Raw genomic sequence first — 18,459 nt, forward strand, 5'->3', positions numbered from 1 at the left:
GTCTCTGAAGTCACATGAAATAAAAGAATCTAAATCGATTTGATGAAATACAAGGTCTGGCAAAATCATTGCATCTATCTTGGACTTAAGAGCTCTGTAAAGATTTACCCGGTGAGAGGGGCACCTTTCTCAGGGAGGGGAGGGGGGGCTGGTGTAGCTAGGGGGGCTGCAAGCCTCTGTGGTGTGAAGCTCCTGCCAGAGCTGGTGAAGCTGCTCCTGCTTCTGACATATCTATGATGTCGTTGTGAAAGAAGTAGGACTTTACTGTACACCTCACCAAAGCAGCAATGTAAAGTCAATGTCACAGAGTAACCATCCACGAAATGCAGTGGCACTGTATTGTTCATAAGTGCTCGCAACACACAAATAAAGTTGTCTGCAGCAAAAAACGAAAAAGGGAGAGATTGTGAGAGTAACATGAATATGTAACAAGTTGCATAGCGGGCAGAGTTTGGTGGCCAGTTAGTTGCCTGTTTAAAATCGATGACTGTCACAATCAAATGGATCGTTTGGTCCATGATTTATTTACTAGCACTCTGCTCGCTGTGTTTATAAGTAACATGCCTTTGCCCCTGCGGTTAGGAGTGTACTTGTTGATAAAGGCAAACACTCAATTGTTTTATACTGTAGCAAAAGGAGGCAAAACTGTGACAGTTACAGTTTCTAAATGCATTATTCAAACATTGAAAAGTTCATATTAATAATTCCTGTTGTTCCAATGCGAGCAGTGGAGCGCTATGATAGTACACAGGCACAATTCACAATTAAGCACAAATATTATTATAGGCAAGGCGAGCGCTTGAGCAAAATTAAGCGCTACAAAACTGAGCAGGCAATTAAGCGCTACAAAACTGAGCAGGCAACAATTAAATGTGAGTCAGGCTGGTCAGAATTGTTTTTGGCAGCAGTGGACTCGACAGCACTAGCATAGGGCCTAGATGTCAGTGACAACACAACGCTAGATGGAGTAAAGAAATCTGATGAATCTATAAAGTGCATTTTTAATGAAGAACTGAATGCTGACCTATAATCAGATTAACAATTTCTATGCAAGGTATCTTCCTTATAAACTGGGATAACTTTCCTAACTTTATGGACACTTGAATGCAGGTTTTCTGTGTTTTAGACAACGACTGACGATTAAGGATATTTTCGTTTATGATTTAGTTAATAGCATCCTTGCCATTTTACTAAGACATATTGACCTTAGTACAGTTTTTGTGATTAAATATTAACACATCTTAATGTATTCTTGCCAATCATTTGTTAACCCCCTGTTTCATCCACTGTCATCATTCTCTTCCAGGAAGTGGCTTAAACAATGAACACGGTTACCATCTAATACTTTTTTAGCCCTCTACTACTCTACTTTTGCACAGAACTGTTTTAGGCTTAAATTATGAACACAGACATTGTGAGCGTAAAATAGTCTCACAGGTGTGTTCTCGGCCTCACCTGACTGATTCTTACACTGGTTGCCACTGCTGCTTGTTTTTTTCTGTCAAGACAAAAGAGTATGTTATTTGGGTACTCATTTGTATTCAATAAAATTATGAGAGAAGAAGTTCTCAAAACAATGCCCTCTGTTCGACCCCAAGCTGCACCTATCCCTAACGAGCAACTCAACAACACACACTCGATCTACGGTTTATGTGTAGGTCTACGTCTACACCACGCTCTACCCTATACACAACATTTCCTTCTCCATGACTCCTGCATTCTGCCTCTCAGCAACGTCCCTCTACACCACCCTTGAGGTACACCCTTCCTCGCATACCTTTCTGTTCCTCCCTGTTCCTTTCCACCTAACCCGGTCACAAACTCCAAGCCCCAGCACCATCTCTCCAAATGTCACTATCTCCAAGCTTATCCACTTCCCCTTTCCCTCCATATAATCTCAACATCTCATTCTCTGCCCAGATCCACATATCCTGGAGAACACTCAGTAAGACAATGGTGGAGCAGACGCTGCAGAGGACTCAAAGGAGAGGCCCGTACCTTCTTGATCGTGGAGGAGCCAGAATCTGTGAAATGGAAAGAAGCAGCCTGTTACACTGGAGCAAAGTACTATCCATTGCATCACTGTCGAGACCTACATCAAAATAAACAATACTAACTGCAGCAGAAGACAGAAGTCCATACATGAATAACAAACCAAAGAACTGACCTCTTCAGGAGACAAACTCTTCCACAACAAATTCCTAACTTCAGCAAGGGACAGAAAACACTACCCATATAACTATATACTAATATTAGCAGAAGACAGAGGCCCAAACCCAACTCCAAAATATATACCTTCGTTGGATATTCACAGAGAATAATGGCTCCAAACTGTGGCCAGTTTACCTTTTGATGTTGGCTGACCCACTGTAGGACCAACGATTTTTACCAAGTTCACACCTTTAGCACTTGACTATCAATTGTCGCTATGTGAGCAGTGCAAAGGCTTATTCCGGGAGGTGGTGTGATGTTACAGAGTCAGAACTGTGTATCTCACTGAGTAACTCTAAACAAATCAATGTGCCGCTAGAGCTATATCTAGAATAGGAAAAAGTACTTTAGTCTACTCTAGATGCAAAACTACAGAAACAAATGTGCTACTATTTAGGAAACATACTAACAACTATGGGAAACAGACAGGTAATGCTTCACAATGTTTAGTGAAACACCTGCTGTCTAGGGCACACATGGTTGTATGACGAAATACTGTGGACAAAATATCTACAATAAATATCGCAAACACAGATATCAATTTTCTATACTTTATATGTGACATCAAAAATATCAACAATAAAAATATACAAGACCACATTTTCAACAAAATGAATAAGTATATAAAATGTTAACTATTATACACTATATTAGCTTAAACACATATATTAACTTAAAACATAATATTATATTAAGCATATGCTTGCAATATAAAAATATATAACTTACAAACAAAATAAAAATATACACTTTAAAATAATTGCAAATTAATTATTTAAGCATAATAAACTAATAAAAATGAATTATGTCACTGTGTATAAAAAATAAAAATATGTATATAATCTAAAAAATAAATGAACAAAAATGAAGAAAAACAAAATATTATATTGAAGTAAAAAAAAACATTAACTCATCTTAAAAAAATTAGACTGAGGTAAAATGTACCACTCCTACTAGAACTTGAGAAACTATAGGGAAAGTGTTGAACTTTGAAAGGGTTCAATTTACTATTCCCCTTACAATCTACACAACAGTGGGAAAATCTTATCCAGTGGAGGTGTCAGATTTAATATTCCCATCCCAACATAAGCAAGAGTGGGCAAAGTGTTGGATTATGGAGGGGTCAGATTAACTACTCTCACTACAATCTAAACAAGAGTAGGAAAAGTGTTGGAGTTTGAGGGAGTTAGAGTCACTATTCCTACTAAAACGTAAACAAAAGGAGAGAACGTTTTGGTCTTTGGAAGGGTTGAATTTACCATTCCAACTCCGATTTAAGCAACAGTAGCTAAAGTGTTGTACTTTGAAGGGGTTTACTATTGGCATTCTAATCTGAACAACAGCAGGGACAGTGTTAGAATTTGAAAGGTTAGGTTTACTATTCCCACCCCAACGTAAGAAAAAGTAGGGAAAGTGTTGGATTTTGAAGGCGTACTATTTACTATTCTCATTCTAATCTAAATAAGAATAAAGAAACTGAATACCAATTAATTAATTATTATTGGTTTTTTTAAATTATTGGGTTTTGTACAGCGCATAGTCACCCGTAAGTATCCCAGCGCTAAGATCCGATCAGTCCAGAGGGGAGCTAAGGGGGAGGGGGGAGGGGGGGAAATCAGGGGAACAGGTGTGTCTTCAGCCGTTTCCTAAAACGGAGATAGTCTGGTTCCATCCTGAGGTCCCGGGGGAGGGAGTTCCAAAGACGGGCCGTATTGACGGAGAAACGTCGTCCACCCGTGCGCACCTTCTTCACTCTGGGGATAGTGACCAGATTTTCAAGGTCCGAACGGAGGGTTCTCAAGGCTTTGTAGGGCCTGATGCATTTTTTTAGAATAGGGGGTCCTATGTCCTGTAAAATTTTGTGTGAGAGGCAAAGAACCTTGAATGCCACTCTCTCTCTCACTGGGAGCCAGTGGAGCTGTCTCAGGGCTGGTTTAGCGGAGGATCTGGCCGGGGTGTTCGTGAGAATCCTTGCTGCAGCGTTCTGGATTCTCTCCAGTTTATTTAAAGTTGCCTCGGGAGCTCCAAGATAGATGGCGTTACTATAATCCAGCCTTGATATAATAAGGCCCTGGATTAGTAATTTCTGGGAAATAAAAGGGAGCAAGGGCAGAATCTTCCTAATAGCTTTAAGGAGCCCAAAACAGGTCCCAGCGATCTTTATGGCTTGTGTCCTGAAGGTCAGGTCTTTTTCAATCCATATTCCCAAGCTTTTAATTTCAGACTTGGGGGTAGGGGGTTCACCCAAACTGGGGGGCCAGATGTTCTGTGGGAGAGAGAGCCCTTTCTGGCCAAGGAGGAGAATGTCCGTCTTTGAACCGTTAAGTTTCAAAGATGACCTATTCATCCATCCTTGAATTTCTACCAGACAGTTGTACAGGTCTGATGGTTCCTGGTTCGGGTGAGATAGAGACATCACTAATTGTGTATCATCGGCATAGCTGATGATTTTCACTCCGAACGGGGTGACAACCTCCTTCAAAGGGGACATGTAGATATTAAACAATGTCAGGCTTAATGATGAACCCTGGGGTACACCACATTGGAGGAGGGTTTCAGGGGAGCGGGCGTCATTCTCCCAGACCTGAAAGGAGCGGTGGTCGAGAAATGATTTGAACCAGTTCAGAGCCGTGCCCTTAACACCAATGTTTTTAAGTCGCTCGATCAGCACCCGATGGTTGACAGTATCAAAGGCCGCACTGAGGTCCAGGAGGATCACTGCCACTGATCCTCCTGCATCTAACAGGGATCTGGCCTCCTCCACTGCTGCGAGCAGGGCGATGTCGGTGCCCTGCCCTGGGCGGAATCCAGTTAATTAATCATTGAATTAATTTACAGAATTATCAATTAAAAAATGCAATTACATAATAATTTGTTTTAAATGAAAGACAATAATTTACATTAAAAAAATGTCCCACCCTAATCTCCTACAAACCCAACAACCTGCTACTGAATTAATATTTTCTAATGAAATAAAAAAATAAGAAAACCACACTCAAACAAATTAAGCATAAATATTACTACTATACTAATAACCTATGATACTAAAGGAGCTAATATTTACCCAACTAATTAAAAAACAATATTTTATACAACTATATTAAATTAATGACATATTATATGCAAATATATTTTAAAAAATGTATCTTAAATAATGGACATAATTCTTACCTTCTATCTTCTGTCCCACAATAATTTTGACATCACAATATCTTTAACACAATATTTGTGAACCCAGATATGTTTACAGGATATGTTATGGTATGTCCTTGAGTCCTCCTATGACAGTTCTGCCTTCATCACTGCCGGGGAGGTTAACAGCATTTTAACATGTACAAACCACAAGTTTCAAGTTGCCATAAGCCAACACGAGACCATTTAATTTGATGGCTGTGAGAAGAACTCATATCGAAGGTGGCATGCCAGCTCCAAACGTAATTTCTTTGCTCATCCAGCCAGCCTTCTTTTACGGGCCTTTGCGGTCTCCAAGGGCAGTTACCACAGGGCTGAGAGTAGTTGTAGTTCCAAGAGCAGCAGTCAAAGGCTCATACAAAATTCCTCCACACAAGGGACATAAAAACCCATCCAGATGTCACTCGAAAAGAGGAGCAGCTCAGCAAGCAAATCAAAATACGCAAGGCAAGCTGGATAAATTTGCCTACACAAAAGACTTTCCCCCACTGTCGGAGAGGAAAAACCAACCAGGCGGAGCGCAAGGAGATGGTGCTGCGACTAAAAAGAAAGTAACTCTGGAGGACATAATGGCGGCGTTGGCCAACGTAGAGACCACAGTGGGTTCCATTTCCACAGAGGTGTCGCTGCTCCGTGAGGATTTTCAGAAAATCACTGCCAGGGTTGTGGAGGTGGAGCGCACTACAAAGACCTTAACCAGCGACACAGCAATCTTGAAGAAGACCGTTTCATGCCTAGAATCGGGGCCAAAATACTGACCGATAAGCTAGATGACCAAGAAGGACGCTCACGAAGGAACAACGTCGGAGGACTTGATAAAAACCAGACTGCAACCTAAAGGACTCTGTTTTCTTCTTGGTGGAACGGGCGCACAGGGTGCCAGGCGGAAGGGCCAAACCAGACCGGTGCTCGCGCACGTCTTTAATTTTCGAGACAGAGATGTCATTCTCCAAATGGCGCGAGTCTCCCCACCAATTCGCTTGCACAACTCATCAATCTCCTTCTTTCCTGACTACAAAGCGGCGGTGGCGAAACGCCGTCGCAGTTTCATAGAAGTAAAAAAGGCGTTACGGGGCCGAGAGGTGCCCTACTCGATGCTGTTTCCAGCAAGACTGCAGGTTGTAGCTGAAGGGAAGACATTCTTCTTCGAGACCCCGTAGGAGGCTTATGACTGGCTTGAAGGCTGGAGGCGGGCAGGCAGACCCAGGCGGGGAAACAAAGAGCCACACCAACGGACCGACGACGAGGGAGGGGACAGCCAGGACCTCTGTCCGCCAGAGGAGGACAGCTCACAGAGAGTGGACGCGGATGACCTCGGCAATGGCTGCACCAGACATCAGAAACACGCATTGTAACTAAGACACCTGTTTCGTAACTGAAATTGTATATGAGCCGGCTCTGGACACTGGACAAAAGCGGGCCCGGCCGGATAGGAGGGGTTGCATTCTCGCCAGACTTCGTATCCCCTACACGCAAGTACACTGTTGTGGGTTGGGATGGAGCACTCTGCTATGTTGGGGTGGCGGGCAGTTCTAAGTCCGTCAGGCAGGGAGGGGGGGCAAATTTTGGGATCGGGAAGCTCAGATTTTCTGTTTTTTGGTTCTAGTTTACATCGGAACAGACCTCGAAACATGGTTTTTAACGCAAGTCAGACCCTTACATGACAAAAAAGAGTTACAGTTTTTAAATGCCACCCCGCTCTTCAATGGTGACAGTCACGCCTCACACTAATACCCGGGCAGAGGCCCCGATGGTCCCGGTAGCACTGCTCACACTGCTCACGTGGAACGTTCACGGACTAGGAGATAAAATTAAAAGAGGATTAGTATTGCGAGCCCTAAAGCGTCAGGGCCCTGCACTTGTACTTCTACAGGAGACCCACCTCACGGGCGCGGCGTGTAAGGCAATGGATAGATGGGGGTTCAAAATGGTGGTACACTCTGAATTCTCCACTGGGTCTAGAGGAACAGGCATTCTGCTGCATAAGAATTCCCCCTTTATGGTCTTACAGACTAAGCACGATGATCAGGGTAGGTTTGCGGCACTACATGGGCAGTGGGAGGGCAGACTTGTTAATGTGGTATTGGTGTATATCCCCCCAGCGTTGAGGGCGGTAGCACTCCCGCCCTCAGTGAATTTTTACTGTCCCTGCCCAGTGGGGACCTCCTCATTGGCGAAGACTTTAATGCCACAATGGACCCCAACGTGGACAGACATCCGGTGAGGGCCTGGACACCCGGGGTCTCCTGCCTACAGGGCTTTACTGAAGCACTGGGGCTGATGGATGTATGGAGACAAACACCCAGCAACAAAACAATACAACTTTTACTCCACAGCGCACGACAGTTTATCTAGGATAGATTACTTCCTAGCCTCAGTGTCCAGTCTCTTATGCGTAGATCACATTACCATTGGGCCTAGGGGGATCTCTGACCACTCACCAATAGTTTTAACATACTCCTCTCACCACAATTCCCACAAACGACTCTACCCAATTTATCCAGGCTATTTACAAGTCCCGCAAATACGGAAGGAACTTCGTAGGACCACAAAGCATTTCTTCGCTGAGAACGTAGCTTCAGTCAGTTCCCCTGCTATACTGTGGGAAGCCTATAAGGCAGTTCTCCGGGGACAGGCAATTGCATCCATCACTGGGTACAAGCGCATGAAGCATCAGGATCTCGTGACACTAGAACAGGAGTTGCAAACAACCGACACTGACTACACGACTAACCCAACACCCGAATCGGCACACGCTCTTCATCTCAAACAACAACAATACAGGGAACACCTCCGACAAGAAACAATGACCACCCTTGCAACCATCAGACATAAAATCTATGACGTGGGTGATAAGGCAGGGAAACTGTTGGCCTGGCTTGACAGGAGAGAGCGGGGAGCCAGGACAATAACACAACTACAAACGGCTGAGGGGCATCTCACATCAGATCCGGGGGAAATAGTAAATGCCCTAGCGGACCATTTCCGAGCGGTGTACGCCTCATCCTCGGTCATCGCAGAGGCTGAGGCAGACATTTTTTTACGAAGCATGGAACTGACTGGCCTTGAACCAGAGGCCTCCACAGCGCTTGAGGCAGAGCTCACAATCGAGGAAGTGTATGCAGCGATTAAATCATTGCAATCCGGAAAGGCTCTGGCTCCCAACGGGATCCCGCTGGAGCTTTACAAAGTTATGGCGCGCGCTCTCTGCCCCCATCTACTTAATATGTAGAACGACAGCCTGGGATGAGGTGTACTGCCTTGGGATCAGAGAGTGGCCACGATTGTGCTATTCTGAAATTGGGGAAGCCCCCATCGGAATGTCTGTCATACCGCCCCATATCACTGCTCAACGCGGAATCCAAAATATTGGCCAAGGTGATCGCTAACAGGCTGCAAGCACATCTGCCCAACTTAATTCACCCAGACCAGTCCGGCCTTATGCCCAACAGGAACACTGCGCCTAATCTTAGACGCCTTCATAGTGCACTGGCACAGGATCATGTCTTGTCGGAGCCATCAGCTGTCCTCTCCTTAGAATGGCCTTTGATATGGTGGAGTGGACTTACCTCTTCGCAGTTCTTCCACACCTGGGTTTCGGTCCAAAATTTTGCGCTTGGATCCGGCTCCTCTACACGGATCCAGTGGTGTGCGTAGCGGCGAATGGTCGACTCTCAAGCGCGATACCATTGACAAGGGGGACTGGACAGGGATGTCCTCTATCGCCGCTTCTTTTCGCACTAGTGTTGGAACCCTTGGCAGTGCGCCTTAGAGAGACCCCTCTTTTACGCGGTATTACATGGACGGAGGGTTGGGAAGATCGTGTATCCCTATATGCAGATGACATTCTGGTATACCTCACGGACCCAACGAGCGCTCTGCCGGTCCTGTTTGAGATCTGTGACGACTTCGGGGCAGTTTCGGGCTATACCATTAACTGGGCTAAGTCAGTACTGTATTTACTTAAGGGGCCGGAACCTCAGCTTCCCCCCCACTGCCCGTTGGAAATATCCCAGGAATAGTTTAAATACCTGGGCATACATATAACGAAAGACCCTGCAGCCTTCTTCTCCAAGAATCTAGCCCCCCCCCCCCCCCCCCGCCCCCTGGAGCAACTGCGCAGAGACGTGGCACACTGGGAATCGCTACCCCTAACTCTGCTTGGAAAGGCTGCTTTGTTCAAAATGATGGCCCTGCCCCGTTTTTTATATGCACTTGAAACACACCGTTTCCGGTACCTTCGCGATATTTTCAACAGATAACCGCACTGGTGTCCACGCTCCTTTGGGGCAATAGACCTGCACACATTGCACAGGCTAAATTACACCGCAGCTGGTACGATGGTGGCATAGCACTCCCTAACATACGCCTTTACTATTGGGCGGCGCACCTCAAAGTCATAAACCAGTGGATACACGCCCCTCATACCGACCCTGCCTACAAGGCAGATAGGGCGCAGCTAGGAACGGAAAGTATGCTGGCTGCCTTATATAACAAAAGACGGGCGATGAAACTGGAGAGCCCAATGAAGCACACAGTCATGCTGTGGCACACGGTGCAGGCACACTTGGGGTGGAGGGAGACCATCACCAAACTCACTCCTCTTTGGGACACGAAACAGCTAGGGTCACTTAGGAACAGCAGAGGTTTTGAGCACTGGGACAGCATAGGCATTTCCTTAGTTGGCGACCTATGGGACAAGGGGACGGTCGTCCCGTTTGACCAGCTGCAAAGACAATACAAGCTTGCATCTACAGAGACATTCCGTTACATACAAATTAGACATGCACTCCTGGCGGTCCTAACACAGAACGTAGATATACCCGAAGCATCTCCCTTAGAAGATAGGTTACTCACAGATTATATGCCCAAACGTGCCACTTCATTCACATACCGTAAGCTGATTAACAACCAACCAGACCCCACGGCAGCCTTAAAGGATAATGTTGGCGACATGGATGAGACAGAATGGCAGGCGGCGCTTGCCTCGCCCAGGGAGGTGGAAATTCCGGCCAGGCTATGGCTCGTCCAGCTTAAAATCTCACTAGAAGTACACTCCATAAAATAGGCAGGGCACAGCATCCGTATTGTCTAAGGGGATGTGGAAATGAGGTCTTCTTTTTCCATGCGAGCTGGGATTGCCCTTTACTAATTGATTTTTGGCGCAAGGTCCTCCGAACGCTGTCCCAGACTCTGAATGTTTCCTTATTGCTTGAACCACGGAGAAACCTCCTAAATGTTTGGGAACCCAACAACACTAGGCCTTATGGTAGCTAAGCGGAATGTGGCGCAGAAGTGGGAAGCCACAGATTTGCCATCGTTGGAGGCTTTGTGCAGGGACATGGACGCTACCATGACTACTGAAAGAGCTGTCTATAGGAATCGGAAATGCCCCCGAAAGTGGACTAAAATATGGACTGCCTGGAATACTTACAGGGGGGATATTTGTGACCCCGTTCCTGAATCTGATGATGATAGCTCGGATGATGAGTCCGGGGATTAACGCTAGGGTAGGGTGGGTGATGTGTAAAAATGGGATTGTTTTTTGATAAAGGTGGGAGGGACGGGAGATGTCGAGGCACTATGTATCGCAGGCTTGCTAATTACTGTAACTCTAGTATTCATAACTGCAAATTGTCTTTCCGATGATTGTTTCAATATTAATAAACAGTTTAAAAAATAAGACAAGCTAGACTGTAGTGTAGTTCCTATATTCCGAATAGGCTCTGCGCATTGGAATAATACATCCTATAGATTAGACGTAGGTCTGAGGTCGACTAGGTCTCTATTGAATATACTAAACTTAATAGTGAGTGCCAGCTAGCTCAGAGGTCACTAGAAACTTTCTCGAATTCACAAGAAGGGATTAGCTTCTGACAACTGCATAAACATGACAACTTTGTTTCCCAAGAATAAGAAATATATCTCTAGTGTCGCGGAAAAAATAGATAAGTATTTCACTCAGTCAATCGTGCATGCTTCGTTTCAACAGAGTTTGCAGAGAAATAGAGAGACGGGCGTTTTCAGTAAAAAGGTTTATTGAACAGTCTTCTTTCTCATGCAAGAGAAGTGAACTTCTACAATCGTTAAGCAGACTACAAAGTATAATGCGTACAGCGAGAAGAGTATTATAAAAAAATACTGTAAAAGCATTGTATGGTCTCTAAGCCATACAAAAATACATACATAAATAACATTGACTAAAAATAATCAACTGGTGCTTCTAAATACGCCTACCCCAATGCACCTAACCTAAGTCTAGTACGCGGGAAGAAGTAAGTATTGTGTAGCATAGGTTTAGTTGTTTTTGCCAAGAATCTACCAAAGGTTTCTCTAGGTTCTAATCAGCTCCATACCTTGGTTTAGAATGAAGGAGGTCTGGTATCTTTCTCTCAGGACTCGATTTCCCAACACCCCGCAAGGGGAGCTTGGAATCACTGGAGCTGGATTCTCAGCAGGAGAAGGGCAGCCTCTTGATCAGTGTGTCAGCTGGAGGGTCGGCTTCCTTTGGCACTTGCTGTAGCGAGCTGCGTCGGGCAAGTAGATAGTCGAACTGCTCCGAACCACCGTAGTTTGCCATGGCAAGTGAATGTATAGTTATACCTTGAAGGTGTTTAGGAATGCCAAAGATTGACGTAAAGTTGGGCATAATGACATCAGGAAAGAACCCCTAGGGAATAGTTGTTCTTTGCAAAGTACATGAGTTCTTGGACAAATCAATATTCAAGCAAGGGGAAGTTCCCTAACTGCTTAAGCCAATTTTTCAAGAAATCGTTGTGAAGTTTGGTACGGGTGGAAGTAGCCATGCCTGTATTTGGTCTGCATGGGCTATGCCTAAATAAGGGATTGATTTCTATGCCTATATAAGGGCAATGTGAATTGTACCTATATAAGGGCATGAATCTGGAAAATTCACTCGGAGCTCTAAACGCCACACAACAACACAGACATCTTCCAACCCTGACAACACGTGGTTAAGTAGGCAAAGAAAAGTGACAAACACATTATTTCACCCAAAAGGTACAGCAGTAAACTGCTGGAGGCCTTCCGGGATACAAAATGCTGAGCAATCTGCCACTGGTCAGATCAGCCTATCCACCAACTTGCAGGATCACATGTTCTTCAGCCTTGTCACAAGGGTTCCATATCTTGGCCACCTCAGGTTTGATGAGCTCTTGGACCAGGTTTGACAACCTGTTAGTTTTGCTCTTCACGAGCAAACTTGTTCTTGTATCTATGTCATGGACACAGGAGGCTGTCAACACAGGGATCAGTGAGAAGAGATTGAAAATCTTTTCTAGATCTTCTGACTTCTTTACATCGTTGAGCAGTAGGTAGGGAGTGGAGGGTGAGGAAGTTAGTGTCTCGCTCTTCTCTTCCACATCCTCTGCCACTGCCTAGAGATTCATGCTATACTCTGTGGAGGTAGGGCTTCAGCTAGCTCACATGGACCACCCTCCTTGGTTCTGTTGCCCCCACTTGTCCCAACTAAAAGAAACACCAGAGATCTTTTGGACCACTTTGCAGAGGCCACTTCATTTGTCCTTCTGAGCTCAGGGTGGTGGTGGGGGTCAAGTGGGTTTCAAATGGACCAACCGTGTTGATGACCACCCTCTCAAACAACACACCTTCCACTGGTAGAGGTATCAAATGTACCATAGTCCTACCTCTAGACTTGCCACTACTTTGACTAGTTGGGGAGGTTCCACAGAATCACTCTACATTATGGTAACTCCCCTGCCAATAAAACAGAAGGTACAACGTGTCTTGGTCCTTTTCAATGTCCAAGGGTCTAGCTAAAGCAGCATTGTGGGCTAGGGACAACAGGGATTTTCTCTGCATCTAAAGAATCACCAGTCTCCTGCTGGCACATGGCTCAAAGTTCACAGATTCATTCTCCATGAGTCTGTTCTACTAGGTCAAGCTATGGGTACCAACCATTAATGCAGTGGTCTGGTCCTTGTATTCCTTAATGGACCCACTTGATTAGGGCAGTCCCCTTGTGACAGAAGGACTGCCTTCCAGGACAGTACTCCAGCAGTTAATCAACCTGCGGCTCTAGTAGCTACCCAGACCCCAATAAACAGCCCACCTCTGAGGCTGCATCATCATCTCCATAAGAAGTGGGACATTGGGCTCAATGGCTGGCGTCTTCTCAGAGCCTCTCCTGGTCTGCTCTATACTACCCTTCCCTATCACAGACCTTCTACTGCTGGAGTAGTTACAGCCTTCTTCCTAGGCTGATGTGCGGCCTGTGCCGTGATAGGCTTAAATGGCCTAGACAACATGAGCTGTGCCTATGTCCCTAGAACTAACACTGCGGTCGCTGACCTTAACACACCCAGCATACTGTTGCTCCCTCACCACTATGTGATCCGTGGCCAGTTTGTTGTTGAACTCTACCTAAACTGTGGCAAGACATATTTATGTCATCCCCACTGACAACTAGGCAAATTCTGCTGAAACCACAGAAAAGCTTCTTGTGTTTGAGATATATAGTCTCAACCATAGTTTGGTTGGCACTGATATTACCCACTTAAATGACATACCATGTGGCATTTGTGTATATGTGTTCAAAAGACTTTGGGTCTTACTCCCAGCTGTCCATAGCAATTAGGTTAGGTGCCACCAGGTCCTCACCTGTGCCAGTCCTCACATGTAGCATGCTGCCTATCAGGGGCATGACTGGTACAGGATACTTAAAGGTGCAATCCTTCCTGTCATGCCCTTACTTTATTTTTTCCGGATTATTGTTGGATGTTTCAAGTTCTTTTCTCTACATCTTTTTCCTTTCTTCTAGGTTGATTTATGGATTCCTACTGGGGTGAGCATAAAATAGATACCTAGGATCTATTGCGTCATAACCAGGGACTGGGTCAAAGAAAGCTCTAGATACCCATCCTAAATTAGGGTTTGGGAACACATTTTTTGGTCCTGAAGAAACGGTAAGTATCCAGTACTGGACCGACAGAGCATTAAACATGTCGACCTGAATAGTGAAAACTCAACAGTTCACTACATCACACTAACTGAGTAGTGGCGCTCCTTAACTCAGTGTACACTACCCTGACTTAGTTTTTAACCTTACTGAAGGATCTTTGAATGAAGTTTAATTTAATTTCCTTGAGGTAATTCTACCTCACGTATTATACTCCACACACCTGCATACACCATCACAGCGGATACAAGAAAAGATCTCCGACAAAGAGCCCTTTTGTGGGGCCCTTAAGGGAATTGCAGCACCGGCCACAGGAGAAGCAAAAGGCCCAATGATTAAGCATGACACCCACATGGGTGTGTGAGGGCAATACTTCCAAATAAGGAAGACCCCCCCCAGAACCATAGATTCCAACCTGTTACTTCTCCACCTTTTTCTAATCTTTTCCACTTAGGAACAAGTACCCACATTGATTATACGTATTAGTCGTAGTTAGGAGCACAGGTACTAGACCTTTATTTTGGTCCTAGTCACCCGTCCTGTGTTTTATGACATTCCCACAACATACTTGATGATCTTCCTCCAAATTACTTCATAATCAGAAACGACTGGGTAGGGAGAGTCAGGGTTGGCATCACAGCCGTTTTCATGTTTCATGGGCCCCTTACAATGTAGGGAGACACTAAATGGCTCTTTTTCCACATTACAATGGACTAACTCTGGACTACATGTTCATCACAGTTCCCTTTTCAGATTAAATGCAATTTAGCACCCGCCAGGTGACAACACAGCCTTCCTTGTGGAACACATATACATTGCAAATGGCCAATCTTCACAAAGTGATCTTCCTGGGAAACTTTAATCTTCACTGGGGCATCACAGAAGACTCTGTAGTTAAACAGTTCACCTTCTTTCTTTCTGGAAACGAATACTTGACTTAAGAATCTCCAAAGAGGACCTGCTCTTAGTGAATGAGCCCATACCGGTAGACTGGCCCGATCATTTCCTTATTCCTTTCTGCTTGTAACTCTCTCATTCTTGACCATGGGACAACCAAAAAGAGCTATTACTTGGTTTTGAGACACCAAGAACATTGGTTTCATCAGCAAACTTTGCAACATAGCACAGAAGGTGCTACCTCCCATCAGCCTTGTCAGAGATGTCAATGACTCGACCACCCACAGTCTTGAACGTCAGTTAGATCTGCTTGATGACATAGCGCCACATCAAAGCAAAGAGAAAATCGAAACCATCAGCCCCGCAGTTCAAAAGGGCCGTATATGAGGAAAGAACACCTTGAGAATATTAGAGAAGACATGGAGACAGTTGTACTCCACACTAACCTCACATGTATCCGAAACTCAAGATCACTATAAAAAAAGACATATCTTTTTGATAAATCAAATCACTTTCCCTGCCTCGCCAAGAACCAAATGACACACTTTTCAATCTGGTCGAAATCACTAACCGTCCCTCCAAATACATCAAATTTGATGACCCACCAATGAAAGCAAAAGAATTTCAAAAGTTCTTTGACACCAAAGTAAAATTGCTTCCATGCCAAGATGACCGTCATACCCCTCCCATGGTGAATAAATCCAAGGACACTTAGCAACTGTTTAACAATCTTAGGGTGGAAGATTCACTCAAACATATCATGAAGACTAAACCTTATCACTTTGTATCAACTTTCCCTGGTAACATTGCCAAATACCTCTATACACATGTGCTCTCCTACTGGACAAATCTGGTAAATCTCTCTCAGCCAAGGAACATTTCCAAACTTCCTCAAAACTGGAAAAATCACCCTACCTCTCAAAAAAACCTTTGCAGATATGAATAACGGCAACCATATTCTCTCTATCTCCAACCTACTCTTCTTTGCAAAAATAATCGAATGATGTGTGGCGAAACAACTCACCAAATGTATCAAAGATAACGACTTCCTAGACGAATACCAATCTGGGTTCAATCAGGGCTGCAGCACCGAAATAGCACTACTGCAGGAGGTCGATGATGCACTTAGAGTCTTAGACTTCAGCCACTGCTGCCTCCTGATTCTTCTCAACCTATCAGCAGCCTTTGACAGAGTAAAACTGCTGTGCGCTCCTTAACACTCTCAAAAATCAAATGGGCATAGATGATGTTGTCCTTAAATGGTTCAATTCATATCTCACGGGCAAGTCACAGAGGAGAAAAATTGATGATTGTCTAGCAACAGTGATGGGTATTGATCAAGAGGCCCCTCAGGTATCTGTCCTTGCTCCAACCTAATTGAACCTGTATTCCACTTGAAGTCCTACAAAGAAAGGTAGGAATCGTTTATCCTCAATATGTAAGCAACACTGAGCTGTATTTAAGGTCTCCTCTCCAAAGGACATCTCACACATTGCCATCACTAGACTCCGTACAAGACTGTATGAGTTCTCATATTTAAAACTGAACACTTCCAAAACTGAATTCCTCCTCATCTCTAGATTGAAATCACCACTTACAATACAATATTGAATGGACACACTCAACATTTTTAACAGCAAACCCATCATCGCTGACAAAGCCAAATCCCAAGGATTCACCCATGCAAAAGGCTCAACTTGCATTTTCACATCAGCACTATGACCAGAAATACACATTATTAATTGTGTCTTCTCTGGGGAATCCACCACTACATTGTAGAGCACGATTTGAAATATCTTGCTCTAATACTGGTGCTCCCCAGAATCAACTATTGTAACTCTGTCTTGACTGGGTTGCTCAAGGCCCGAGAAATCAATTCTACATTTGGCAGCACGTTTCATCGATGGAGCCCAAAAGAATGGCCTCATCTTACCTATGCTAATCACTCTCTGCTGGCTGCCCATTGAAGCAAGGACATGTATAAGGCTGCCAACATCACCGATAAGGCCTTATATACATCCACTCTCCATTAGCTTGTGGACAAACGCAAGCTACCTGAAGGCTCTAAACCATTGCGTAAAATCAAAGCACTGTTGCTAGAACTCCCGACCTTTAAAAAGGAACAATTTCTGGCACAATCCTTCTCAGGAAAGGCAACCAAAATATGGAAAATCTTACCTCCAAACCTATGCACCACCACCTCGCTGGCGATATTCAAAATGGAACTGAAAGCCCTTTTACTTCAAAGACATTTTAGCTAAAGAAACCTTAGCTAACCTCCAGTGGGCGCATGTTTTCTCTATTCTATGGCTTAGTCCTTGAGATATACACCACTATCTCCATTTCATTAGCTGTTACCAACAACATGGTGCCAGCTAATAACCTATTCACTGCTGCAACCAGGGGCGGCTCCTCCATGTGGGCGGAGGAGCGTCGCCCCACTGCTTTCTCGCAGTGCGAGAAGCAGAAACACAAAACTGTATAAATACAATTGCAAGAAAGCAGAGAAGTGTTTGGTTGGGGGCAGGCGGGTGGGCGGTCCTGCTCGAGTGTAGGAGAGGAGTGGCTAGCCCAATGTTGCGGGCGCTGACTGTTTGGTCGGCCCCAGGGCCGACCAAACCAGTCATGTACACTCCCCTTTTTCTCCAGCCTACATGGAGACAATGGCCTCCCCTGTGCGGTCGGCGTCCCAGCCAATCACAACGCTGCCATTGCAGCGTTGTAATTGGGTTAGTTGAGGGGAGGGAGGCAGCCTGCGGCTGCTTCCCGCGAGGACAACACGACGCAGGACCAGACTTCCAAAGGTATGCTTTATTTAAAATTAACACCCCCCCATGTGACCCCCCTCCCCACGTGACCCCCGCCCATACACCATTCCCCCCCCCCGCCCCCGAGTCTTGCCGGCCACGACAGGCTGCAACTTATACTACCCACATCTCGAATAATTGAATTAAGCACCTTTATTAAAGATCTGCAATTTTGGTTACTATTTGGTTGATATTTTGTAACTTTTGTGCTTAATGTAAAGTGCTTCTTTGCAATTCTGGACCTTATGTAACGACCTATGTTTATTGCAAAGAGCTCTAGCTCCTTTGCGTAATGTCTATGCTAAATAACAAAAATATGGTATGGAATGGTATGTTTGGTCGTATATTATGGTATGGTATGTTATGGTGTGACATGTCATTGTATAATATGGTATGGTCTGTCATTCTGTAGTA

At 44.8% G+C, this 18,459-nt stretch overlaps 1 protein-coding gene across 2 annotated transcripts in view; it reads right to left on the bottom strand.

Annotated features, from left to right (window-relative positions):
* The window catches only part of VAV1 (vav guanine nucleotide exchange factor 1), a 606,828-nt gene that overhangs the window by 98,891 nt on the left and 489,478 nt on the right, over positions 1–18,459 (bottom strand). The window contains exons 18-19 of one of the 2 annotated variants that reach the window (XM_086963789.1): positions 1,999–2,024; positions 1,456–1,498 (exon numbers count right to left, since the gene is read on the bottom strand). The exons of the other annotated variant lie outside the window; for it this stretch is intronic. Coding sequence (XP_086819915.1) covers positions 1,456–1,498; positions 1,999–2,024 — 69 coding nt within the window. The remainder of the gene's footprint in view (positions 1–1,455; positions 1,499–1,998; positions 2,025–18,459) is intronic. 2 annotated transcript variants of the gene reach the window in all.

Source organism: Lissotriton vulgaris, chromosome 1_1, assembly GCF_964263255.1.
Source record: "Lissotriton vulgaris chromosome 1_1, aLisVul1.2, whole genome shotgun sequence".
In the NCBI taxonomy this organism is placed as follows: domain Eukaryota; kingdom Metazoa; phylum Chordata; class Amphibia; order Caudata; family Salamandridae; genus Lissotriton; species Lissotriton vulgaris.